Source organism: Rhinolophus hipposideros (genome assembly GCF_964194185.1).
Source record: "Rhinolophus hipposideros genome assembly, chromosome: 5".
Lineage (NCBI taxonomy): Eukaryota > Metazoa > Chordata > Mammalia > Chiroptera > Rhinolophidae > Rhinolophus > Rhinolophus hipposideros.
In genome coordinates, this window is record NC_138051.1 from 901,542 (window position 1) to 927,066 (window position 25,525).

The 25,525-nt window shown below is 51.6% G+C and overlaps 1 protein-coding gene across 2 annotated transcripts in view; it reads left to right on the plus strand.

The window, feature by feature from the left end:
* Nucleotides 1-24,882, plus strand: part of PSTPIP1 (proline-serine-threonine phosphatase interacting protein 1) — a 46,447-nt gene extending 21,565 nt beyond the window's left edge. Inside the window, exons 5-16 of one of the 2 annotated variants that reach the window (XM_081049464.1) lie at nt 11,193-11,227; nt 11,453-11,559; nt 13,677-13,739; nt 14,367-14,465; nt 15,409-15,454; nt 16,498-16,577; nt 17,171-17,269; nt 18,346-18,442; nt 18,843-18,933; nt 23,193-23,248; nt 23,416-23,549; nt 24,578-24,882. In XM_081049464.1, the coding sequence (XP_080905590.1) occupies nt 11,193-11,227; nt 11,453-11,559; nt 13,677-13,739; nt 14,367-14,465; nt 15,409-15,454; nt 16,498-16,577; nt 17,171-17,269; nt 18,346-18,442; nt 18,843-18,933; nt 23,193-23,248; nt 23,416-23,549; nt 24,578-24,709 (1,039 nt within the window). In that variant the 3' untranslated portion in view covers nt 24,710-24,882. Of the gene's footprint in view, nt 1-11,192; nt 11,353-11,452; nt 11,560-13,676; nt 13,740-14,366; nt 14,466-15,408; nt 15,455-16,497; nt 16,578-17,170; nt 17,270-18,345; nt 18,443-18,842; nt 18,934-23,192; nt 23,249-23,415; nt 23,550-24,577 lie in introns of those variants that run through there. The other variant, XM_081049465.1, reaches the window with a different exon arrangement.
* Nucleotides 24,883-25,525: the final 643 nt, after the last annotated feature.

Consider the following 25,525-nt stretch of genomic DNA (forward strand, 5'->3'; position numbering starts at 1 on the left):
CAACGACATGCAAGAAAACACAGACAGGCAGTTAAATGAACTCAGAAACACATTCAAAGAACAAAATGAACATTTTACCAAAGAGATTGGAATTTTAAAAAAGAACCAAATAGAACTTCTGGAGATTAAGAACTCAATAAAAGAAATGAAGAATGAAATAGCCAGCTTAGGATATAGAGCTGACCAGACGGAGGAAAGAATGAGTGACATCAAAGACAGAAATCTGGAAATGACACAGACGGAAGAAGAGAGAGACTTGAGACTTAAAAGAAATGAAAGAACTATACAAGAACTTTCTGACTCCATCAGAAAGAGCAATATAAGAATAATGGGCATACCAGAAGGAGAAGAAAGGGAGAAGGGAACAGAGAATATATTCAAATAAATAGTGGACAAGAACTTCCCAAACTTGTGGAAAGAATTGGATCCTCAAATCCAAGAAGCAAATAGAACACCTAATTACCTCAACCCCAACAGGCCTTCTCCAAGGCCTTCAATACATTGTATTGAAGATGTCTAAACTTAACAACAAAGAAAGAATCCTCAAGGCAGCCAGGGAAAAGAAGATGGTAACCTATAAAGGAAAGCCCATCAGATTATCATCAGATTTTTCAACAGAAACTCTATACGCCAAGAGGGAGTGGAACCAAATATTCAAACTATTGAAAGAGAGAAATTATAAGCCAAGAATAATATATCCAGCAAAGATATATTTTAGATATGAAGGAGGAATAAAGACCTTTCCAGACATACAGAAGCTGAGGAAATTTTCTAACACATGGCCTGCACTACAAGAAACACAAAAGGAGGCTATTCAACCAGCATAAATGGAGATAATTTGTGACAACAAAACCATAAAAGGGGAGAGAGTAAATGTCTGAACCAGAGTATGGGAATGGAGAAAGTAAGCATGCTGAAGAAAATGGAATACTCTAAATGTAAAACTTTTTTTTTACATAAACTTAATGGTAACAATTCAAAAAAAAATCTAGACCGAAATATATAACATAATAAAATAAGAAACAGAAGGTAAAATCATAGAATATCACCACACTGAAATAATAGACAAAAAAAAAAAAGGCAAAGAAACAATAGAGACACAATCTAACCAGAAAACAAAAGACAGAATGATAGGAAATCCTCATATATCAATAATCACCCTAAATGTAAATGGACAGAACTCACCAATAAAAAGGCACAGAGCAGCAGATTAGATCAAAAAACTAAACCCAACCATATGCTTTCTCCAAGAGACACATCTCAGCTACAAGGACAAATACAGACTCAAAGTGAAAGGGTGGGAATTGACACTCCAAGCAAATGTTATCCAGAGAAAATCAGGTGTAGCAATATCAGATAAAACAGACTTCAGGATAAAAAAGGTAACAAGAGACAAAGATGGACATTTCATAATGATAAAGGGCACTATACAACAAGAAGACATAACAGTCGTCAATATTTATGCCCCCAATCAGGGAGCACCAAAATATACCAAGCAACTACTAACTGAATTAAAGGGAGAAATTGACCAAAACACAATTATACTAGGGGACTTAAATATATCATTGACAAGCTATGAATAGATCATCCAAACAGAAAATAAATAACTAAATAGCAGCCCTAAATGACACATTAGATGAAATGGACATAATTGACATTTATAGAGCACTTCATCCTAAAACATCAGACTATACATTTTTTTCTAGTGTACATGGAGCATTCTCAAGGATAGACCATATATTGGGACATAAAACTAGCCTCAGCAAATTTAAGAAAATTAAAATCATACCAAGCATGTTCTCTGATAACAAGGCTTTTAAATTGGATATCAACTGCAAAAGAAAGCAGGAAAAACCACTTTTAAAGAACAACTGGGTCAAAGAAGAAATAAGAGGAGAGATAAAAAGATACATAGAAATAAATGAGATGAAAATGCATCCTACCAAAATTTTTGGGATGCAGCAAAAGCAGCTTTAAGAGGGAAATTTATAGCATTACAGGCCTATCTCAAGAAACAAGAAAAAGAAGATCAAATGAAATCCAAAGTCAGCAGAAGGAAGGAAATAATAAAAATCAGAGCAGAACTAAATGAAATGGAGAACAACAACAACAAAAAAAAATAGAAAAAATTAATGTGACAAAGAGCTGGATCTTTGAAAAGATTAATAAAATTGACAAACTCTTGGCTAGATTCATTAAGATAAAAAGAGAAAAGACACAAATAAACAAAATCAGAAATGAAAAAGGGGAAGTTATAACGATGCCACAGAAACACAAAGGGTCATCCAAGAATACTATGAAGGACTATATGTGACTAAATTCAATAACCTAGAAGAAATGGACAATTTCTTAGATATATATATAGCCTTCGTAGGTTGAATCACAAAGAATTGGAAAAACTAAATATACTGATCACCAGTAAGGAAATTGAATCAATCATCTAAAAACTTCCCAAAAGCAAATGTCCGGGACCAGATGGCTTCACTAGTGAATTCTACTAAACATTGAAGAAGGATCTAATACCTGTCCTACTTAAACTCTTGCAAAAAATGGAAGAAGAGACAATACTCCCTAACTCGTTTTATGAGGGCAACATTACCCTGATACCAAAACCTGGTAAGGACAACACAAAAAAAGAAAACTACAGACCAATATCTCTGATGAATACAGATGCAAAAATCCTAAACAAAATTCTAGCAAATCGCATACAACAGTGCATTAAATAGATTATTCATCACGACCAAGTGGGGTTCATCCCCGGGGCACAAGGATAGTTCAACATCTGCAAATTCATCAATGTGATACATCACATAAACAAAATAAAGGACAAAAATCATATGATTATTTCAATAAATGCAGAAAAAGTGTTTGACAAGATACAACACCCGTTTATAATTAAAACACTTAATAAAGTGGTTATAGAAGGAAAATACCTTAACATAATAAAGGCCATATATGACAAACCTTTAGCTAATATAATTAATGGGGGAAAACTGAAGTCCTTTGCCCTATGTTCAGGAACACGACAGGGCTGTCCCCTATCACCTCTGCTTTTCAACATAGTGTTGGAAGTCCTAGCCAGAGCAATCAGGGAAGAGAAAGAAATAAAAGGCATCCAAATTGGGAATGAAGAAGTTGAAATATCACTCTTTGCAGATGACATGATGCTATATATAGAAAACCCTAAAGACTCCACCAAAAAGCTATTAGAAACAATCAACAAATACAGTCAAGCTGCTGGCTACAAGCTGGGTGGTGAACACACAATGGGATTTATAGATGATGTAATACAGAATTGTACACCTGAAATCTATGTAATTTTACTAAGAATTGTCACCCCAATAAATTTTTAAAAAATCAATGTGCAAAAGTCCAAGTTATTGTTAGTTCATATACTAACAATGAAATCTCAGAAAAAAGAAATTTAAAAAAACCCAATTCCTTTTGCTACTGCAACAACAAAAAAATAAAATACCTAGGAATAAACTTAACCAAGGATGTGAAAGATCTATATGCTGAAAACTATAAGACATTTTTGAAAGAAATTGAAGAAGACACAAAGAAATGGAAAGACATTCTGTGCTCATGGATTGGAAGAATCAACATAGTTAAAATGGCCATATTACCCAAAGCAAAATACAGATTTAATGCAATCCCCATCAAAATCCCAATGGCATTCTTTAAAGAAATAGAACAAAAACTCATCAGATTTGTTTGGAACCACAGAAGACCCTGAATAGCCAAAGCAATCCTAAGATAAAAGAACAATGCCGGAGGCATCACACTCCCTAACTTCAGTTTGTACTACAGGGCAATATTAATCAAAACAGCATGGTATTGGCAGAAAAACAGACACACAGACCAATGAAAGAAAATGGAGAACTCAGAAATAAACCCATGTAAATATGGACAGATAATTTTTGACAAAGAAGCCAGCCTCTTCAATAAATGGTTCTGGGAGAATTGGAAAGCCAAGTGCAAAAGAATGAAACTGGACTGCTATCTGTCACCATGTACCAAAATTAATTGAAAATGAATCAAAGACCTAAACATAAGACCTGAAAAAATAAACTGCATAGAAGAAAACATAGTTACTAAATTTATGGACCTTGGTTTGAAAGAGCATTTTATGAATTTGACTCCAAAGGCAAGGGAAGTAAAATCTAAAATAAATGAATGGGACTATATCAAACTTAGCTTCTGCACATCAAAAGATACTGCCGACAAAATAAAGAGGCAACCAACCGAATGGGAGAAGATTTTTGCAAACAATGTCTCCAATAAGGGGCTAATATCCAAAATATATAAGAAACTCATACAACTCAACAACAACAAAATAAACAATCCAATTTAAAAATGGGAAGAGGACCTGAGGAGACATTTCTCCAAAGAGGACATACAAATGGCAAATAGACATATGAAAAAATGCTCAACATCACTAATCATCAGAGAAATGCAAATGAAAACCACAATGAGATATCACCTCACCCCAGTCAGAATGGCTATCATCAACAAGACAAATAGTAACAAGTGTTGGAGAGGCTGTGGAGAAAAAGGAACCCTCATACACTGTTGGTGGGAATGCAGACTGGTGCAGCCGCTATGGAAGGTAGTGTGGAGGTTCCTCAAAATTTAAGAATAGAATTACCATATGACCCAGCAATCCCTCTCCTGGGTATCCACCCCCAAAATCTGAAAACATTTATCCCTGAAGACACGTGTGATCCAATGTTCATTGCAACTTTGTTTACAGTGGCCAAGACATGGAAACAACTAAAATGCCCTTCAATAGATGAATGGATAAAGAAGTTGTGGTATATACACACAATGGAATACTATTCGGCGGTAAGAAAAGATGAAATAGGACCATTTGCGACAACATGGAAGGATCTTTAGATTATAATGCTAAGTGAAACAAGTCAGACGGAAAAAGTAGAAAACCATATGATTTCACTGGTATGTGGTATATAAAACTGAAAACAACAAAAGAACAAGACAATCAAATGAGAAACAAAAACTCATAGACACAGACAATAGTTTAGTGGTTACCAGAGGGTAAGGGGGTGGGGGGGTGGGTGATGAGGGTAAGGGGGATCAAATATATGGTGATGGAAGAACTGACTCTGGGTGGTGAACACACAATGGGATTTATAGATGATGTAATACAGAATTGTACACCTGAAATCTATGTAATTTCACTAACAATTGTCACCCCAATAAATTGTAACCAGAAAAAAGGAAAAATAAATAAAGTACAGGGCCCCACCGTCCTGAAGCCAGTCCAGCACACTGAGGGTGACTTCATTATCTCTCCCAGGCCTTTGCATCCGAACCTCCCTTTTTAGCCCTCTCATGCCCACCTCTGGCAGGAAGCTCTCCCAGACACTCCAGGCTTGCCTGACTGTCAGGGTCTTGGCTTAGACCAGGTCACCCGATTCCCACATCCACTTGGAGGGTTGTTTGTGGGAAGAGTGAATAGTGTCCCGGGTCGCATCCGTGTTGTGGACACGTTTGGGGGTGTGTTTGGGGTTGGCACCTCTGGGAAAGGCAGCCTGGCTGCTCAGTGTGGGGGCTGGCACTTCTTCCTGCAGGAAGGCCAGTGGCCGAAGGCCAGTGGTCCCATGGGGTGCTGCTTCTCAGTCCCTTGGAGGGCAGGCAGAGGACTGGGGTGCACAAGCTGGGGGGGTGGTAAACAGGAAAATACGAACCAAGGGGTTAATTGACCCCCAAGATAGCCCAGTGAGAGCCAAAAGAGCAGAACAGCCTAACCTCCCGTGCCTCTGCTGCCTGAGGATATAGCAGTTCTGCGTCACACCTGACCTCAGACTGGCCAGAAACCTCACTCAGACTTGGAGTCTTCAGCCACATACATTAAAAGGAGGTTATCCCATCTTCAAACAATTGTTCTCATTCAGCTTCTTCACAGATTGACTCAGCGAACATCTGCTGGGCAGTGGCAACGGAAGATGCACAAATAAGCCCCAGTCCCGCACTTGAGAGACCCCCACAAGTCCTTTCAGTGCATTAGGTAGTGGAGGGGCAGAGTGATATGCTTAGGACACATCCTGCCCCGCAGAGAGCACACCTTGACTCTCCCTTCTAGCCCCTGCCTTTGCTCTGGCTGCTGACCCGTTTCTTCCCTGCTCAGTGCTGCCATCCTTTAAGGTCTGGCTGAAGTACCACCTTCCCCAGAATGCTGTCCCCTCCTCCCTCTCTTGCTCATCTGCCCCAAGTAGGCTGCTGGGGAGCTACAGAGCCCAGAAGCTACACAGGGCGTAGGTTCAGGAAGCGAAGGGAATTGAGGTGGGCAGGGGTTGGGGCCAGCTTCCTGTGAGCCCCTCTGTGATTCCCGTAAGCAAGAACAGACTCCCCAAGGGCATGGGTTTGAATCCTTACACCCTCATGTCCCCCCCTCCACTTGTTACAGACTAAAATGCTGTGGTTTTTCTATCAGGAGAGTTTTTTGTTTTGTTTTTTTAAGATTTTATTGGGGAAGGGGAACAGGACTTTATTGGGGAACTTTATAAGGGGAACTTTATTGGGGAAGTGTGTACTTCCAGGACTTTTTTTTCCAAGTCAAGTTGTTGTCCTTTCAATCTTAGTTGTGGAGGGTGCTGTTCAGCTTCAAGTTGTCCTTTCAGTCTTAGTTGTGGAGGGCACAGCTCAGCTCCAGGTCCAATTGCTGTTGCCAGTTGCAGGGCTCACATTCCTTGTGGGAGTCGAACCGGCAACCTTGTGGTTGAGAGCGTGCGCTCCAACCAACTGAGCCATCCGGGACGCAGGTCAGCTCAAGGTGCCGTGCTCAATCTTAGTTGCAGGGGGCACAGCCCACCATCCCTTGCGGGACTCGAGGAATCGAACTGGCAACTTTGTGGTTGAGCCCACTGGCCCATGTGGGAATCGAACTGGCAGCCCTTGGAGTCAAGAGCACGGAGCTCTCACCGCCTGAGCCACCGGGCTGGCCTGAGAGTTTTTTGTTCTTTATGTTTTCCAATAATTTCCTTTTCTCTGAGCTCAGAGAATGAAGACATCACTGAGGATGTCAGCGGGAGAGGTGGGACCTGTTCCCATCAGGGGTCTTCTGACACCAGCTCACTTCAGGCCCAGCCTCTAGTACAGGGAGGTGAGAGAGCCACTCCTGTCATCTAGGAGGCAGCACCTCCTGGCCAGCAGGAGGGCAGGGGCAGGGAGGCCACAGCAGGGGCCTAAGGTGGTACATGGCACATGGTGAGGACAGTACAGAAGGCAACATTTACACAGGAAATGCATTAAATACACTGTGTTTGAGCACAGAGGTTCAGGCTGAGCATCCTGAGAGCCAAGTCCTAAAGGGCAACCGGATGAGTGACACATGAAGACACCTGTGACTGATGGCAGAAGGTAGAGCCTGCAGGGGTCCCTGTCCTTGACGGCCAATGGAGGCACAACAGAGGAGCGCTCAGAGAGATCTTGGTGATAGTTTCTCCTAATGGCAAGGGGGAAATACCCAGGAATGGTAGAATAGCTAAGATAAACCATATTTGCTGGGTCTCATGGAGCAGAGAAAGACTTCAAATGGCCCCCAGATCTTCCACAAGATCAGAGTTTAAAGCCATTGCCCTGGGGAGAGTCTTTGCCAACCCACAATGGGCTGCCTCTGGTTGCAGGAAAAGCTGAGCTCTTCCTCTCACCCACAGAACTGAGGCTACCTCCTTGAAAGTTTAGGGCCAAGAAAAAGAGAGGTGGACCTGGGCCTGTTGTGTGAGCCCGAAGGCGCCAGCACTGGGCACAGGCAGGGCTGGGCGGGAAGGTGTGCAGCCCAGAGGGGGGTAGGGGGGGGCCTGCGATGGTCAGAGCCTGCAGTCCCGCCTGGCCGGCCCAGGCAGAGCAGGCACCCGTATCTATGCAGCCCTCACGGCCCGGCACGCCCATGGGGCAAATGGGAGCCTGCGGTGAGCATGGACTGTCACCATCTGGACTGTCCCAGGGTGGGTACAGACACTGAATGTGTGCCTGGCAGTTCTGAGAGCACAGGCATCTAGGGGGTGGAGACAAGAGCCAGCTGCTCCTGGAGGCTGTGATGCCTTCCAGCCACCCAGTCTGGGAGGGAGGGCCTAAGTCCATGGACCAAGGAGAGGGGGCACAGGTGGGTTTGGAGTTAAGAAAAGCCTTGGTATTCATGTGTTAAGTTTCAGTGGAGTATCAGCCTGGGGACAACTGGGGGAGAACCAGGCATTGCCCCTGTTCACTGGGCTCACAGCGCAGTGAGGTGACAGACTCAGTGCACCAGCCCACAGTGACAACAGAGGCAAGTGCTCAGAAGGGGCAGAAGGAGAAGCTAGGCAAAGGTGCTGCACACAGGGAGTTAGCATGTACAAAGGCCCTGAGGCAAAAAGGAACAGGGCCTGGAGAAGGAATTGGGGCTGGGGCAGAAAAATGTCTGATGTGCGGGAAGCTGCCGAGAGGGAGGTGATGGGCAGGGCTGTGAGAGGCAGGCAGAAAGGATCTCTGGAAGGTATAAAAGAAGGTAGTGCAGGAGGGGGGACAGAGTGGAACAGGCTCAGCTCTGCATTCTGGTGTGTATAACCAGGGGCCTTTGCTGAGAGGGGAGCCCTGCAAGAGGGGCAGGTTTGTGGGGTGCTGAGTCCAGTTTGTACATTTAATCTGAGGTGTCTGCGAGGTGTTAGATCCAAAAGGAGGTGGGGAACAAGCCGTCGAAGCACCAGGCCCCGAGCTCCGGGAAGGGTACGGCAGTGTGCATGGGGCTGGGCATGGGGAAGAGAGGCCACACTCTGCCTAGGGAAGCTGTAACCATGAATGGGGAGACTGAGGCAGTGTGTGCATGTGGGAGGAGATGAGCTGTTGTCAGAGAAGAGACCGCCATCCCAACCAGGGCAGGTGTGGCCAGCACAGCGGTCACCCCATCTTTCCTCTGGCAAGAAGCAGAGCTCAGCAACTGACCACTGACGGGTCTAGCCGGGGCCACCTCTCACCTCTCCCAGCGCTGTGGCTACAGGGGACTTTCCTCACCTCTCTGACCCTGGTCTTTCTCAGCTGTAAAATGGGGAGAATTATGGTGCCCTCCCTGGCAGAGTTGTGAGGATTGAATAAGTCACACTTGATGGACACCAGCAACCCCCGAGGCTGGTTAACAGTGTTCTGGGCCCCACCTTGAGTTTCTACTTCAGGACTGGGGTGGAACCTGAGGATCTGAGTTTCCTACAAACTCCCAGGTAATGCTGTAGCTGCTGGTTTGTGGACCACACTTTGAGATTCACTTAGTTTTGAGCAAGGGCGCTGGCACTGACTAGATCCCTGGAGTTCTCCTCTAGGCCTGGGTCCCTGGCACTTTGCTGTTCTTCCTTGGCCTCAGCTTCCCTAACTGTCTAATGGGAGCAGGGAGCCCCTGGGGGCCTGCCTTACAAAGACTGAGGGCAGGAGCCCAGGGCTGTCCCAGCCAGGCACCATGCAGCCATGTGGCCACCACGGGGTGGGCATGCTGCTTGGCAGAGAGGCTGCTAAGGGTACAGACAACCAGACAACTACAGAGAAGCAGCTGGGCCAAGGGCAGCAGCGGGAAGCATCCAGAGATGGGACGTGTTGCTGCCGCCCTCTGTGTGACCCCAGCAAGCCTAGCCATGCTCTGGCTTCATTTTCCCTATCTGCCTCGATTAACTGCGGCTCCTCTGGCATCCTGCTGAGGGGGAGTCACAGCGAATTTTGCCTCCTTTGTTAAGGGGCTAAAAACACAGGCAGAGAGAATTTTACCCCAAGGGTAGGCAAGCTCTTAGGTGGGACACTTTGGAGGCATAGCTCAGGTCTGGTTCAGGAAACTGGGGAGCCCCCAGGACTGGTGAGATGTGCAGATGAGGGTTCAGGGGAGGGTTGCACAACAACCTGGTCTCAATAGAGGTGATTTACATGTATAAATTCATTTAATCCTCACAACCTTCCTGTTTGTGCTATTATTATCATCCCATTTACAGAAGGGGAAACTGAGACACAGAGAAAGTAAGTAACTTACCCAAGGTCACACGGAGACTGAGTGGCACTGACTGTATTGAGCCCAGCCCGTCTGGCTCCAGGGTCTGCTTCTAATGCCTGTGGGAGTCCCGAGCAGGAAGCTCCTGCCCAGGTCCTGGTTTCTGAGGCTGGTGCCAAGTCACCTCCCTCCTCCACAGGATAGGGAACTCACCCCTCTGAGCGGCCCTCTTCCCGAGAGCTGATGGGCCGGGGAGAGGCATTCTGCCCCGTCGGTCCTGTTTCTGACCCAAGGAGCACTCTGTCTCGTGGGCCCCATGACCATATCGGCAGGTAGGACTGAGTCTTGGCTGGGCTCTGATGCCTGTGCTCAGGCCACCTGTGTCCATGGCTCTGGGGAAAAGCCCCCTCAGCAGGGCTGCCAGGTAAAATACAGAATGCTCAGTTAAATCTGAATTTCCGATGAATGACAAATAGTTTTTAAATGTAAGCATGTTTCAAATGTTACATGGGGCACACTTACATCTAAAATTCCAATCTAACTGTGTGTCCTGTGTTTTTATTGCCTCCACTGGCACCCCTGCACCCTACCATGGGGCGTCACACCCCACCACCCATGCCAAGTGCCAGCCTCTTCCCTCCCTGCTGCCCCGGTGCCCATCCTGGAGTGGCCTCCCAACTCCTCCGCCAAATTCTCTCAGCACACCCTAAAGTGGACGCCTCATCTTCCCTCCAGGGCCCCTCTCAGAGGTGTGTCCACTGTCCACCCAGCCACCCCAGCCAGGGACCAGGGACAGCCTCTCACTGTCCTCACCTGCACTCCTCTCCTGTTCTTCCTGTCCTATGCTCCCACATTTCTCCCCTCCTACACCCCTGCCCTGTTTGCCTCCTCCCATCCAGCATCCTCCAAAATATCCTCCAGGCCACCCGCCTAAATCCAGGTCTGAACTCTGCCCTCTCCTGCCTCAGCCAGGGGAGGGGCTCAGAAGAGGACGGGAGGGGAGACATGCTGAAGCCAGGAGCATTCTGCCACCATGGGGAGGTTTGACTGCTTTACAATTTTCAAAGAGAGAGTTTTGCCTTCTAGGGATGCCGGCTCCCTTGGGTCTAGGCCAGTCTATGTGAGGGAGTGACCTAGGGCCCTCCGGCCAAAATAAAAGCCCCTGGGGCCGGCTGGGACTAGAGGACTGCTGTGCCCTCCTTCTGCTGACTCTGGCCTCTCTGTTTTGCAGCTCCCTGAGGGCCTCCTTTGACTCCCTGAAGCAGCGTAAGTCATGACTGTCCTCCTCCCCAGGCTGCAGGGTGATAGGAACTTCTGGGAACATACACAGAGGTGAATGAAATCTCGCCAAGAGGGGAGCTGAGGCTTTACACAGGCCTGCGAGACTGGCGGTGGGTTGGGGGTGACAGAGGCCAGCCTAGGTGGGGTGAGTGGGTGGCTGAGGCCCATCAGGTCTGATGTGGGGTGCCGATACCCATACTGTGCCCCCAGAAATGGAGGATGTGGGCAGCTCGCACATCCAGCTGGCCCTGGCCCTGCGTGACGAGCTGCGCAGCCTGGAGGACTTCCGAGAGAGGCAGAAGGAGCAGAGGAAGAAGGTGAGGTGGCGCCGGGTGCTCCTGCATCGCCAGGACCCCAAGTGGGAGGTGGCCATCGGTGCTGTGGATATGGTAGGAGCTGCACCTCCTGAGGGAGCTGACGGACAGTGGGGTCAGCACCCCAGGCGTGGGGGCGGGGCTGATGTGAAGGAGGAGGGAAAGAGCCCAGCTTGCAGGCCTGGCAGCCCCCCGGCGGCCCTTCCCCCAAGCTGTTTCATAGCAGGGATAGGCGAAGACATGTGTCTTGTTGACTATCCTGCCACAGGAGGGGCAGTGACAGCCTGGGGTATCCAAAGGAAGCAGCCTCAGTTGGGGAGTCAGTGGAAGCCGGTCCTGAGCCCATGGATCTGGGCTATTTGGGAGAAAGGCAGACCTGGAGCCATTCACTGCGGCAATTCTGTTGGGCTGCCCAAGGCTGAGGGGCAGACAGAGCTTGCAGGGAGTGCCTCCCATCCTAAGGTACTTGTCACCTGTGTGTAGGGCATGCCTGTCCCTGCATGGAGGGACTCCGTGGGGAGGAAGTGAGATTAGCAGTGTGGGACAGATGCAAGCAGGGGTGGAGGCTGCGTGTCAGAGGAGCTGCTGTGGCGGGTGGGACGTGGGCTTGGGAACCTCTGTAACCCAGGGCCCCTCCCAGCCTGAGACTCCTAATTGGCTGAGCATGTGTCCTGCTGGGAGAGCAGATGGGTACTGCTCAGGCTCTCAGTCTTAGTGATGAGGGGTGCCCCAGACAGGGAGGGGGAGGCCAGTACACACAAGCACGTCTTGCTTGGAGAGGAAGGATTATTGTAAAAGATACAAAGAATTGAAAATAGAGCTGTGAAGGGGAAGAAGGTGTCAGCTCATGGTTGGGGCCAGGCTGGGCCTGGGTGTTCTGGCCAAGCCGCTTCTCCTCTCTGCGCCTTAGTTTCCCTCTTGCACGGTGGGACACATGTCCACTTCCCAAGCTTTGGGGACCCAGGCCAGAACCAGGCTCCGTCAGTCTTCACAAACAGGGCACCGGCTCCGATCAATGGCTCTGAGCACAGAAATTCAGCAGCGCTGCACTCCCTGTCTGCCCATGTGGCCAGCCGGGGACTCTAAATTTAGGTTCCTGAGCAGACAGCTGGTTCCCAAAGCCAGCCCCAGAGGCCTCCCAGCCTGAAGATGCTGGAGCAAGGACCTTTCTGAGCGGGGCCTTGATTGCAGAGCACCTGCTGTGCCAGGGCGGCCCGGGGCTGTGATGTCTGCAAAAGCTGTGTGGGCAGAGCAATACCAGGTTGGCCAGGTCCCCGCCAGCAGAGCTGTGGTGCAGTGTGCAGGGAAGCCTGCCTCGGCGCGCGTGTGCACATGTGCACATGTGTAGAACGTGGGTGCACCTATGTGCGTGCCTGTGAGCATGTGCATGTGTCTCCGAGATCTTGTGTGTGGCCGGGTGGCTGGCCTGAGGCCTCCCCACTGGCACAGACCCCACTGTGACCCCAGGCACAAACTGGCTGCTCCCCCGACACGAAGGGCATTTCATTTCCGTTTCTTCTCACAGCTGATACCCACTCCCTGTCCAAGCTGAGTTTCATCCTCTCTGTCTGAACAACGAGCCTGGGAGGGGAGGTGGGAGTCCAGTGGCATGTGTGCCTGCATGTGGCCATGACTAAATTTAGTGAATGTGTGTTCACCTGTGTGAATAGGCCTGTGGCTGTGCACAGAGGACAGGGGAGTGTGTTTGTGCACACTTGTGCTAGTCTGTGGGCATTCTGAAAGCCTGAGTGTTGCAAGGGGGAGCAGTGGGAGTGTGGGGACTGTGTGTGTGCACTTCTGAGGTGTCATATGGAACTTTGTGTGCCAGAGTGTGCCAGCTGTGAGCAGGCACAGTGGTGGTGAGGGAAGGGCTGTGCAGCTGGAGGCCGAGTCCTGGCCAGGATGACACGATGGGCAGACCTGTGCCCTGGACCCTCCAGCTTTCTGTTCCGAGTGGTAACTGTGAAAGAGCAGGTGTGGGAGAAGGAGGGCGTCTTGTCACTGCCCCCTTCAGAGCCGGAAGAGGACGCTGTGCTCATCCCAGGGAAACCCCATCCTCTTGGCCTAGGGGCGCACCCAGAGGCCACAGCCTCTGACAAAGAGCCTCGTGTCCCCTGCAGTATGAAGCTGTCATGGACCGTGTCCAGAAGAGCAAGCTGTCACTCTACAAGAAGGCTATGGAGGTTGGTGCAAGGCTGCTGGGCATTCTGGGGTGGCAGGGCCCCGGGTGTGTCCCCCAGGAGACCTGGGGTGGGCACTGGGCACAGGGCTTGCCTCAGACCCTCACCCAGAGACATGCACAGTGACCTGCCAGCTGCTCAGGGGCGCACTAGGTGTCAAGGCCCCACAAGACCAGGCCAGGCCCTGCCCCGGGGGCTCCTGACTGATAGGCAGGTGGTCAGTCCCAGGCAGTGGCCCACAGGGTCATCCATGCTGTCAGCTGGGGACTCCAAGGGTGGAGGAAGAAGGGCTCCCTGAGCTGTGTCTCCTGGGACACTGGGTGAGAAGGAGAAAAGGTCCCACAAAAAGTAACAGCAAGTGCAGGAGCTAGTATCATGAAGATACACAGCATTTTCAGAGACTTGCTGGTGGTTTGATGTGACCACACCTCTGAAGAGGCAGGGCTACATGTCCCCAGGGGGAAGGGGCCTGGGAACAGGACTGCCTCCTCCCTCTCCATTCCCGACCTCCAGATCCCTGTCCCTGGTGAGGAGGTGCCCCCTCCTCCCACATCCCCAACAGGGCTCAGGGAGACTGGGCTCAGGGAGCCTCACTCTGGGCCCCCAAATCACGCCTTTCCACACCCCCAGTCCAAGAAGGCATATGAGCAGAAGTGTCGGGACGCAGACGACGCTGAGCAGGCCTTCGAGCGCATCAGTGCCAATGGCCAACAGAAGCAGGTGGAGAAGGTACGTGGGGCCGCTGAGGCCATATGCTGTCATTCAGGGCTGGGGCAGGGTGGGGGAGGCAGGCAAGGGGTGTTGCAGACACCCCCAGGCAAAGTCTGCATCTGGGACACGCCAGCTGCTCACCCATCTCTGAACCTCCATCTCCCCATCGTGAAATGGGTTTCCTAGAATCTCTGGGCCTGGACAGACAGGGTCAGCTTCATCCCCTTTGCCGTCTCCAGGCTGCACCCAAGGACCCATTCCCCAGAGCAGGCCCACTGCAGCCCAGGCCCAGAGCTTACAGGGCAATGAGAGCAAATGCTAACCTTCACACAACCTTTGGAGAGGAGCCCAGTAAGCCCATGTCACAGAGAGGAAACTGAGGCCCAATGATGGTGAGTGACTTGTCCAAGGTCTCAGAGCCAGGAAGCAACAGAGAAAGGATCCAAACCCAGGTCGTCCAGAGCTCAAAGTCTTGACTGCTCTGTACTCTGGGCCAGATAGGGCTCCAAGAACTACAGGCTCCAAGAACATAGTTTGCCCATTGCACACACAGAAAATCTGAGGCCCAGAGAGGGCAGCGGCCTGAGGGTGAATTGGAGGCAGCAAGTTTGGGGTCAGAGACCAAGTCCCAGCCAGTGGGTTCAGCACTGGCCACATGGAGCCTCAGAGCCTGTGGGCTCCATCTTTCCCTCTCAGTCCTGACATCTAGTTTTCATGTGTGTCTACAGGTTTCTGCTTTTATTCCTTTTTTGTTGGGACCTTTTTCATTGTAGTCCTTTGTGGAGTGAGGCTGCAGTAAATGATGGAACTTGCTCACAGTTGGCTCCAAGCGTCGACCTGGGTGGCTGGGGATGGGTATGACAGAGGCACTTCAGAATCACCCTGGGAGACTGGGAGCCCCACATTGGGCCGGGTGGTCTCTGGGGCAGGGGCTCAGCACTGCTTTCCCTCCACATCGCAGAGCCAGAACAAAGCCAAGCAGTGCAAGGACTCGGCCATAGAGGCAGGTAAGTGGCCCTCCTGCCTCCTCAGACCTGGGTCGTGGCGGGGACAGGCCTTCCCCCCACCACACACTTTATTATCTGGGGACATACACACTCACACTTGACGACACAGAATCACAAGCTCATCACTCTCACTTCCATCCTCACGTAAGTAAAATAAAAACACTCATGTTCTTTCATTTGCCAAGACCATTCTTGGTGCTTTGCATGTTTTAACTACTCTGCACAAAAATCCTACGAGGTGGCTACTATTATTATCCCCCTTTTTACCAGATGAGGAAACGGAGGCACAGAGAAGTTAAGTAACTTGCCCAAGGTCACACAGCCAGTAAGAGGTTGTAACTGCATTCCAACTTAGGTCATCTGGCTCTACAGCCCAGTACTTTCACAGCCACCATCATGGCAGAGATCCACTCATCTCTCTCTCTCTCTGTCTCTCTCCTCACACACACACACACACACACACACACACACACACACACACACACACAGCCTTCTCTGGGTCTGTCTCCTCTGTCCTTCACCTGATGCTGGAACACCCAACATCTCTTGTCTCTGCCGGCATACCTCCTAGGACAGAAAGCTTACCCTGCTTCCTTCTCCTGGGAAGGCACTCCCTTCTGCTCTGTCTCTCCCAGGACCCAGCTGCTCCCATGGCTGGAGGACAGGTGAACCCCTAGAGTTCTGGGGACAGAGGTCATGGCCACACCGTCTGGATTCCCAGACCAACAGCTACCATACTCCCCTCCACCTCTCCAAGCCTCAGTTTCCCCTCTGGAAAATGAGAGGGTGGGAACTGGGGATGGCAAGGGGCCTGGACTCTTGGGTTATGTGGACTCTGCTCCAGCCTTGGGCAGCTCAGAGCACAGCAGGGAGCTAAGGGTCACCCCAAAATTAGCAGTACCTGAGTGCGTGGTCCTGACAAGTATCCAGAAGTGGTACCAGCAGCCAGGGCAGGTCCCTCTGTGCAGGGGCACTGTAGGAGCGAAGGGGTGGGTGATGGGGTAGGCGCTGCTGGCCTCCCTGAGGGCCAGCTGTGCTTCCAGAGCGGGTATACAGGCAGCATATCGAGCAGCTGGAGAAGGTGCGGGCTGAGTGGGAGCAGGAGCACCGGACCACCTGTGAGGTGAGTGACCCTGGGCCTCAGTTTCCCCAGCAGCAAAATGTGAAAGAAGCCCATCCTAGCTCCAGTTGCTTCATGGGGGAACATGAAGCAGTGGGGTGGGGCTAAGACCCCATTCCTTTATTCATTACTCATGCACTCGTCCCCCAGGCCCTGTGCTGGGTCCCTGCCCCCAGGAAGCTCACAGGCGGGCTGTGTGACCTGGATCCCTTTGTTTCAGGCAGACACCTTCGCCCCTTTTAGCTGAAGCCAAAACTGAGGCTCAGACAAGACCACTGGCTTCCCTGGGCCTTGATGATGAGCAGGACTCTAGGTCCCACGCTCCTCTCACGACACCCTTCCGGGGCCTTTGCAGCTTGTGGTGGGGCCTGGAGGGAGGGTGGGGGCAGGAACCCACAGGCAGCTCAGCCTCCCTCCCAGAAGCCTCAGGTGCTGGCGCAGAGGTGGGGATGGGGGATCCCCAGGAAGGGTCATTTTAGACTTGGCTTTCGACAGAAGGGGTCTGACTTGTCAGCTGCAGCTGAGCTGTGAGTGGAGCCAGCCTGGCCTGGCCCTGCAACTGCTTCCTCACTTCTCAACCTCCCCCACACACCCAGGCCTTCCAGCTGCAAGAATTCGACCGGCTGACCATCCTCCGCAACGCCCTGTGGGTGCACTGCAACCAGCTCTCCATGCAGTGTGTCAAGGATGACGAGGTTGGGGCCCAGAGTGGGGATGGGTAGGAAGTGAGCTGGGGGGTGGGGCCATGAAGAGAGGGCAGTTTCAGGCCAATAGCATGTCCAAGTCCATCTGAGTCTGTCAACAAACACGGCAGGCCTCAGCCTCTACCTCCAGGGCCCCAGGACATGCAGGCTCAGTGCCACGCAGGGCCATGGCCTCTCTGCCTGGAAGCCTGCCTTTGTGGCTACCCTGACATCTGCCTGCTTTGCTCACCCCTATTCCAGGGTCTGGGTTCTGTTCTCAGAGTATGTATGTGTTCCCTCTACCGGGGTCAGGAAGGTAGAGGACACAGCCGCTCTGAGGTCAGCAGAGGGGCTGGAGGACCCAGGGCTGCTCTGTTCCAAGCTGGATATTTGCCAAGAGCTGAGGTCCAGTCCCTCCTCTGGCCTCCAGACATCTCTGGGGTGTCCTGGTTTCCTCACTGAGCTCTGCGTGCTGGGTGGTTGGGGTGGGTCCTACCCAGCAGAGAGGAGCCACCACCTTCCCACCAGGGTCTCTGACCTCTGTTAATGCAATCCCAGAGCCATTAGTGCTCTCTCAAGGCAGCCCTTGCTCCCTGATGTTCGCTGTGTTTCCTCTCCTTCCCCAAACAACCTGAGTCCACCTGGTGGCCTCCTTGTGGCAGAAGAAGGAAGGTGGGCTGTGGATCCTTTCATACTGGAACCAGAGCCTGGCTGCACTGAATTCTTGCTCTGTGACATCGGGCAAGTCACTTTCCTTCTCTGAGTTTCCTTGTCTATAAAATGGGGGAAACAGTGTCTACCACAGAGGACAGGAATAAGTTAAGTCCCTTGCATAGGACCTTGTGCACAGGTATTTGGAACCAGGAGATACTGTCAGCCAGAGCTCTGAGGCCTCAGCAAGGCCTGGGGAAGTCACACCTCAAGATCCCCAAATCCAGGCACCGAGCTGTGCACACAAGGCCTGTGAGGAAGCTAATGGGGTGGGAGACCCTGGCCAGAGTGCAGACCCATAGAGGGCCAGGGCTTTGACAAAGGGGGGTGTTGAGATGAGGCCTGGCTCCTCAGCCTCTGCTCTTTCCTGCCCCCAGTTCTATGAGGAGGTGCGGGTGACACTGGAAGGCTGCAGCGTTGAGGCTGACATCGAGAGCTTCATCCAGGCCAAGAGCACAGGCACCGAGCCCCCAGGTGAGGCCTGGCCCACAGGTAGTGTGGCCTCTGGGTCCAGGCCTGTCCGTCCCTGGTTCTTTGGTCCTCAACTGCCAGCAGAGGGCTGGGGTAGCTCACAGATCCTTTCTGAGTGGAGATGTGGCCAGACCTTAGGAAAGAGTCGAGGACAGTGTGGTCCCGTGGCTGGGTTCCTGGTCTGCTGCCTCCTGTGAGGCAGAAGATCAGCAGAGTTTAATAACACTGTAACACTCAGAAGGGGGAATAAAGGTGGGACCCTCACCCCAGCCTGTTTGGTCCCAGGGCCAGAATGAGAAAGTGGGGCCCCTGTCTGGGTCTCTGGATGGGGACAGGTTGGGGCAGGTCCTGCCTGCCCTGCCCTTGGCCCCCGAGGGCCTGCCTCACAGGCTGCTGCCCACAGCTCCGGTGCTCTACCAGAACTACTATGACCGAGAGGTCGCCCCATCACCCAGCAGCCCTGGTGTACACCCGTCCTGTGGCATGATCAAAAGGTAAGACACCTGCTGGGGTGCAGAGGCGGGGGGGGGCAGCAAGCAGGTCCAGCCTCTCCTGTAACTGGCTATTCCCCATGGTATTTGTGAAGCACCTGTAGTGTGCTTGATGCTGTGTTCAGGAGCTGAGCACTCTTTGGGAACAAGACAGGCTCAACCTGGCCTCCAGACACCCTCAGCCCAAGGGGACCCCGGCATTAAACAAATAATCATACCCCACTTACTCACTAGTGAATGTTCAGAGTTTCTGGGAGGCCCCAGGCTGGCTTACTTGTCTCTTGGGCCCTGTTACTAGCCCAGGTTTGTGCCCTGGACTGTCAGGCAGCAGAGGCAACACTCCCCACTAATGCAGGATCAGGGTATAGGAGCAGGCCCTACAGCCAATATTCTTGGAGAATTATCCAGGCTTTTTAGGAGCCCTCCCCTGGCCTAGCTGTGGTTGGGTCCTAGTGCCATGCCTCAGTATGTCACCTGCACAAGTCACTCACCTTCTTTAGGTCCAGGGCACATGAGTGCTGGGGTCAGACTCAGACTCAAAGGACCCTCCTGTTTGGATGCCTCCTCAGCCCTAGCAGCCAGGTTCTGGAAGGGACCATATGCCCTGTCTGTGGGCATCTAGGAAGATCTGTGGGTGGTATCTGGTGTCTGTGCCATACCCACACCCTGAGGCCCCCATGACCTCCTCTTGTCATCCAACCTTGTACAGAGAAGGCCCTGCCTTTGGGAGGTGGTCAATGTAGGGCGGGGCTGGGGGGAGTGGTCAATGGTGCCCCCAGACCTCTGAGGACAGATAATTTCCAAGACCTCAGGAGCCCCTAGAACCTCCCTGTAGGACACCTCCAGGAAACAGAGGTTTATGAGAACCACAGACACTCAGAACAAGGAGCACAGCACAACCGTCTGAGAACCTGGAGAAAGTGATGACCCCAGGAGGAGGACCTTCACACTCTCACAATGCTACCAAAAGCTTGGGGGACTCAGGCCTCCCTGCTCCTCCAGTGAGGACCTGGATCCCAGCACAGGTGGTCATTTAAACAACTGGATAAAAGAGCTGACCTGGGGCAGTGTCAAGAAAGGACAGACAGGGAACAAGGCAAGGACGCCCACTCTCACAGCTATTACTGAACATAGTGCTGGAAGTCCTGGCCACAGCACTCAGACAAGAAAGAGAAATAAAAGGCCTCCAAATTGGAAAGGAGGAAGTGAAACTGTCATTATTTGCAGATGACATGATACTATATAGAGAGAACCCTAAAGGTTCCACACACAAAGAAAACTATTAGAACTAATAAATTCAATAAAGTAGCAAAATACAAAATTAATATTCAGAAATTCGTTGAATTTTTGTACACCAATAATGAACTATCGAAAGAGAAATTAAGAAAATAATCCCATACACAGCTGTATGAACGAGGAGGTAAAAGACCTGTATTCAGAAAACAATAAGACAATGAAGAAACAAATTAAAGAAGACACAAATAAGTGAAAAAGTATACCATCCTCATGGATAAGAAGAATTACTACTATTAAAATGTCCATACTACCCAAAGCAATCTACAGATTCAGTGCCATCCTTATCAAAATACCAATGGCATATTTCACAGAACTAGAACAAATAATCTTAAAATTTATATGGAACCACAAAAAGATCCCAAATAGCGAAAGCAATTTTGAGAAAGAACAAAGCTTGAAGCATCATGCTCCTTGATTTCAAACTATATTACAAGGCGATAGTAATCAAAACAGCATGGAACTGGCATAAAAACAGACACATAGATCAATGGAACAGAATAGAGAGCCCAGAAATAAATTCATACTTATATGGTCAATTAACCTATGACAAAGGAGATAAGAATATACAATAAGGTAAAGACAATCTCTTCAATAGATGGTGGTGGGAATAATGGACAGATAAATGCAAAAAAAAAAAAAAAGAAAAAAAAAACTAGACCACTTTCTTACACCATTTACAAGAATAGACTCAAAATGGATTAAATACTTCAATATAAGACCTGAAACCAGGATTAAGTCATAGAAATGGTGGCGTGAGGTGAGCCTCTAAAAATCTCCCCTGGAATTTACAACAAATTGAACAGCTATAATTCCACAAAGAACTCCCTGCACTGTAGATAGGCAAGACTAAGAGACATGCAACTGAAATCATCGAAAGGTGGGTAAATTGTGTGAGTGCAGGAGGAAGGAAGTGGAAAGTGAGAAGATGCGGGCTGTGTGGGCAGCAGGATGAGCTCCGAGCTCGCTGCATTCCAGAACTACCACAGCTGAGAGAGAGGGAAGAACTTGAATTGCTAGGGCTCCGCTTATGGCCCATAGTCCCGCCTAATGGGTCAGCATGTAACTCGGCTGAACCCAACACTCATGGCAGAGACCTCGGAGCAGAGACTGAGGGAAGAAGGGAGAAAATGCTAATTTCAGCCCTCACTGCTGAGCAGAGAATGGAAGGCTTAGGCAAGGAGCCTAGCTTCCCCTTTGCACCCTCCCAGAGCTCGCCCCGCCTCCACCTTCCCAGTGCTACAAGTGGAACGGTAGCAGTGTATATTTGCAGTTCTGAGAACTGCATATTTGCAGTTCTGAGAACTGTGGCTTGCAACGGACTCGTGGCTCAACTAGTTCCATTGAAGGAGAGAGCCTTGGGTGCAGGACTGGCTGTGGTGGTGGTCACCGCCATTGCTCAGGGCCACCTCTCAGAACCCACCCTGCCCCTGCCCCCACCTATCTGGGCGGATCCCTGCAGGGGTAAACAGAGCCCCTGAAACACACAGGCCCTGAATCTGGTGCAGGAAAAGCTTTGTAACTTCAGAAGCTCTCCACAACCCCCCACGGAGGTGGTGCCCTGAGACCCAGGCGACCTGCTCACAGAGAAGCCCACCTTACAGGGAATCCCCCCATTGTGTGAGAAGCTGGAACAGTGTAGAGAAAACATAGCACTACAGTGTGAGAGAGAAATAAAGGCTGCAGTCTGAGAGAAAATAAAGCATTCTACCAACACCTACTGGGAAACAAAAGAAAACCTCTTTGTATCAATCTGTTGCAGAACCCACTCCTGTAAAAGTCTAGGAAGAGAAATAATAATTCGTTAATAATTCGTTAATTGCCATGAATAACCAAGGTAACAAGGCATCTCAGACAGAATGAAAAGTCTCCAGAAAATGAACTTAAAGACATGGAAATATGTGACTGAAATAACAGAGAATTCAAGATTGCTGTTCTTAAAAAACGCAACGAGATGCAAGAAAACAGACAGGCCGTTTAATGAACTCAGAAACACAATCAAAGAACAAAATGGCACACAGGAGGCCTTTTGCTAACACAGGCAGAGCAGGTACCACCTACGGCTGCTCCCACACCTTGGGTAGGGGGGCCAGGGTTCCAGGCAGCAGGGCAGTGCCTGAGAGGTGTGTGCCCTACCTCACGACCCTGTTTCCCACAGGCCCTGCCCCTCACGGGGCACTCAGGGCCCTTCGGGGACTCAATCCTACTCCACTTCTGTCTCCCACACACCTCAACCTGGTCCACTCCACTCCCCAAACTGCTCCACCCATCTTGTCCTCCTCGGTACCTTGCTCCCCCTCTTCTGTTCAGTGGCAGTGCCTTGCACCGCAGTCTGTCTGTTAAAGCTGTACCCCCCGGGGCAGCCTTTCCTCAGGCAGGTAAGTAGCATCAGCCCCACTCACGGAGCCCTTAGCATTGTCGGCTTCACGTGCTGCCCATGTCTGCCTCTCGTTTGTTCCGTTCTTTTCTTTGATTCAACGAACCTTCGAACCTTCATGACTCCCGCTCAATCCAGGCCTAAGCCAGGGAAGGACTGAATTAGGCCAGCACTGACCCCTGGAAGTCACATGTACAGTGGGTACCCTGCTTTGAGTACCCTGGGAGTGGCTGATTGGGGTCGCAGGGAGGAAGGCTGGCTGGGCCCATGCAGGTGACCATCCCAGTGGGTGTGAGTGGCTGGCCTCTGAGGGGCAGTTCAGTGCCCACCAAGGAAGGTTTTAGGAGCTGGAGCAGGGACCTCGGAGGCAGGGGGCAGGGCTCTGGAGGGGAAGGTGCTGAGAGGAGGGCTACAGTGTGGGAAACTAGGAGGGTGGTGCTGGGACGACCGTTTGGGGAGCTCTCTGGCTTGAGGGGCACCCCATGAGTCACACCTATAACTGGAGCATAGGGGCGGCTATAGCCCTGGAGCTCTGAGGGCCCCGTGCCTCATCCCCTTCCTGAAGGACCTACCTGCTTTCCTCCATCCCCAGGTTCTCTGGGCTGCTGCATGGAAGTCCCAAGACTTCACTGCTGGCAGCTTTTGCAGGTAAGTGGGGGGCCTCCAAACTGTGACCCTAGGATGAAGGAGAGGAATTCTGCACGCACAGACAGGCCCTCCCACAGCTGGGGAGAGGCTAGGTCAAGACTGGGGACACTTGGCAAAGGGGAAGGCCTCCAGGGGCCAAAGTCTTATGGGCCTCACTGTGCTCCCAGCCCCCACAGATGCCCCGCCGCCCAACCCCAGTGGGAATGAGGGTGTCTATGCTGCAGTTGCAGTGCAGGAGGCGCCAGGACCTCCGACGCTGCCAGCCCAGGGCTACAGGGCGCTCTACGACTACAGGGCCCAGGTGAGGTGTCCTCGGACGGCACGCGTGCAGAGTGCGCTTGGGGCGTGTGCCCTTAGAACAGCACCCAGCACTCAGGGGGGGTCTGTGCGTGTCTGCTGGTGAGTGGGGGCCAGGACCTGTGTCTCCCTGAATCTGTTCACACACACACGTGGTGTCCAGACAGACGTGGGCATTGTATACACCCGTGTGGTGTGTGTGTGCACATGGGCAGGCAAGCTGACAGAGCTTGCTCCAGGGGTCAGGCTCTGCACCCTCGGGTTAGAGCCCTGTTCTCCACGCCCATGGGTGCCGAGAACAACCTACGGCCAGAATGGGTCCCTCAGCTGTGCTGGGTTTGGTTTTCTGAGATCCATGGGGAATGGGTGGGTCAAGGAGCCATAGGGCAGCCGTGCCAAGACCCTTGGGAGTCCAGTCCGCTCCCTGCTTTGAGGTGAGGGGTGCAGAGCCAGACCCCATTCCCAGCTGACTGAAGCCCCGCACCCACTCCGGGCGGGGTGAGGCTGTGGCAGACTGCACTGACCCCCAGAGCCCAGTGCCTGGCAGGGGAGGCAGGCCAGGAGAAGGATGGTGTGCCTGTGACAGGGCCTAGCAGGACAGAGGGAGCTCAGGGGACTCCCTGGCAGAGGGCTGTGTGTGGTGGGCCTGGAATGAGAACACCCCCTGGGCTTGGGCATGGCGAGCACCTGGCCTGACTTGCGAGTTACTGTTGTGTCTGGAGCAGGGAATGGGGGAAGGGACAGCAGGGGTGTGAAGCAGAGCAGCCACCCAGGTTTGTGGGAGGCCTGTGATGACCAACGGTGCAGGGAGAACAGGAGGCTGAGTCCCATGGGGCACCCACACCCTGTATGTCTCTGAGGGCTGCCCTATCCCAGAGGCCTGTCCTATAGCGCCAGGAGGCCGGGCATATCTCGGCCGACTCAGCCCTCCTGGGAGACATGCTTGAATTTACGGCTTTGGGTGGGGGGATGTCCGGCCAGACCCTCCCAGCTGGCCCCTCCAGCCTAATGAACTTTCATTCTGTTGCCAAGAATTCTGATGAGCTGGACATCTCAGCGGGGGACATCCTGGAGGTCATCCTAGAAGGGGAGGATGGCTGGTGGACAGTGGAACAGAATGGGCAGCGTGGCTTTGTCCCTGGTTCCTACCTGGAGAAGCTCTGAGGAAGGGGCAGCGGCCCCGACCTGGACCTGCCCTGTCCGTGGGGCCAGCTGTGCCCCCATCACTGCAAGGCTGGGTCCCCAAGACCACAACAGACCAAACCCCATGGGTGTTGCCTGCTCCCTGAGCAGTCTCTCCTACAGGGAATAAAGGAGTGCATTCTTTCTCCTTCGTCTGTGGGGGTTCCTTTCTCTCTTTCTCCTGCATGTCCAGATGCTAAATTCAGAGGCAAAGGAGTGGGGAAAAGTCTAGGAGCACAGTTGCCCACTCAGTGTCTGTCCCAAGGTTGGCTGGGGATGCAGAGCCTAGCCCGGTCCCTGGGAACTCCCATTCACATGTGGGCAAATGGGAGAAGGACCACAGGGTCAGAGAGGCGCTGGGGTGGGGACCAGGCTTCCTGGGGGCAGTGGCCCTGGGCGGGACCTCAGATGGGCAGTAGCAGAAAGGACACGAAGAAGAGCAGAGCACCAGGAGCAGGCAGCTGTGTGAGCACGAGGTGGGACCACCTGGAACATCCTGGGGTCAAGCCAAACTCAGTCTGGGGCAGGAAACAGGAGATGGGCCCACTGGAGGTGGGCAGGCTTAGAGCATATGGAGGAAGTGATTCTGTCTCCCAGACCCATGGGTGCCTGTGCTGCTCCCTCAAACGTGGTGACTCCTGCCCAGGCAGAGCTCAGAGCTTGTACAGGCTGACCCTGGCCAACAGCTGGCCAACTCCTCTTCTGTCCTTGATGCTCTCAGGCCTTTCTCTTTGGATCCAGGCCCCCAAAACATAACTTCTACTACGGGCCAAGGCCGGCCAAAGCCCTGCTCATCAC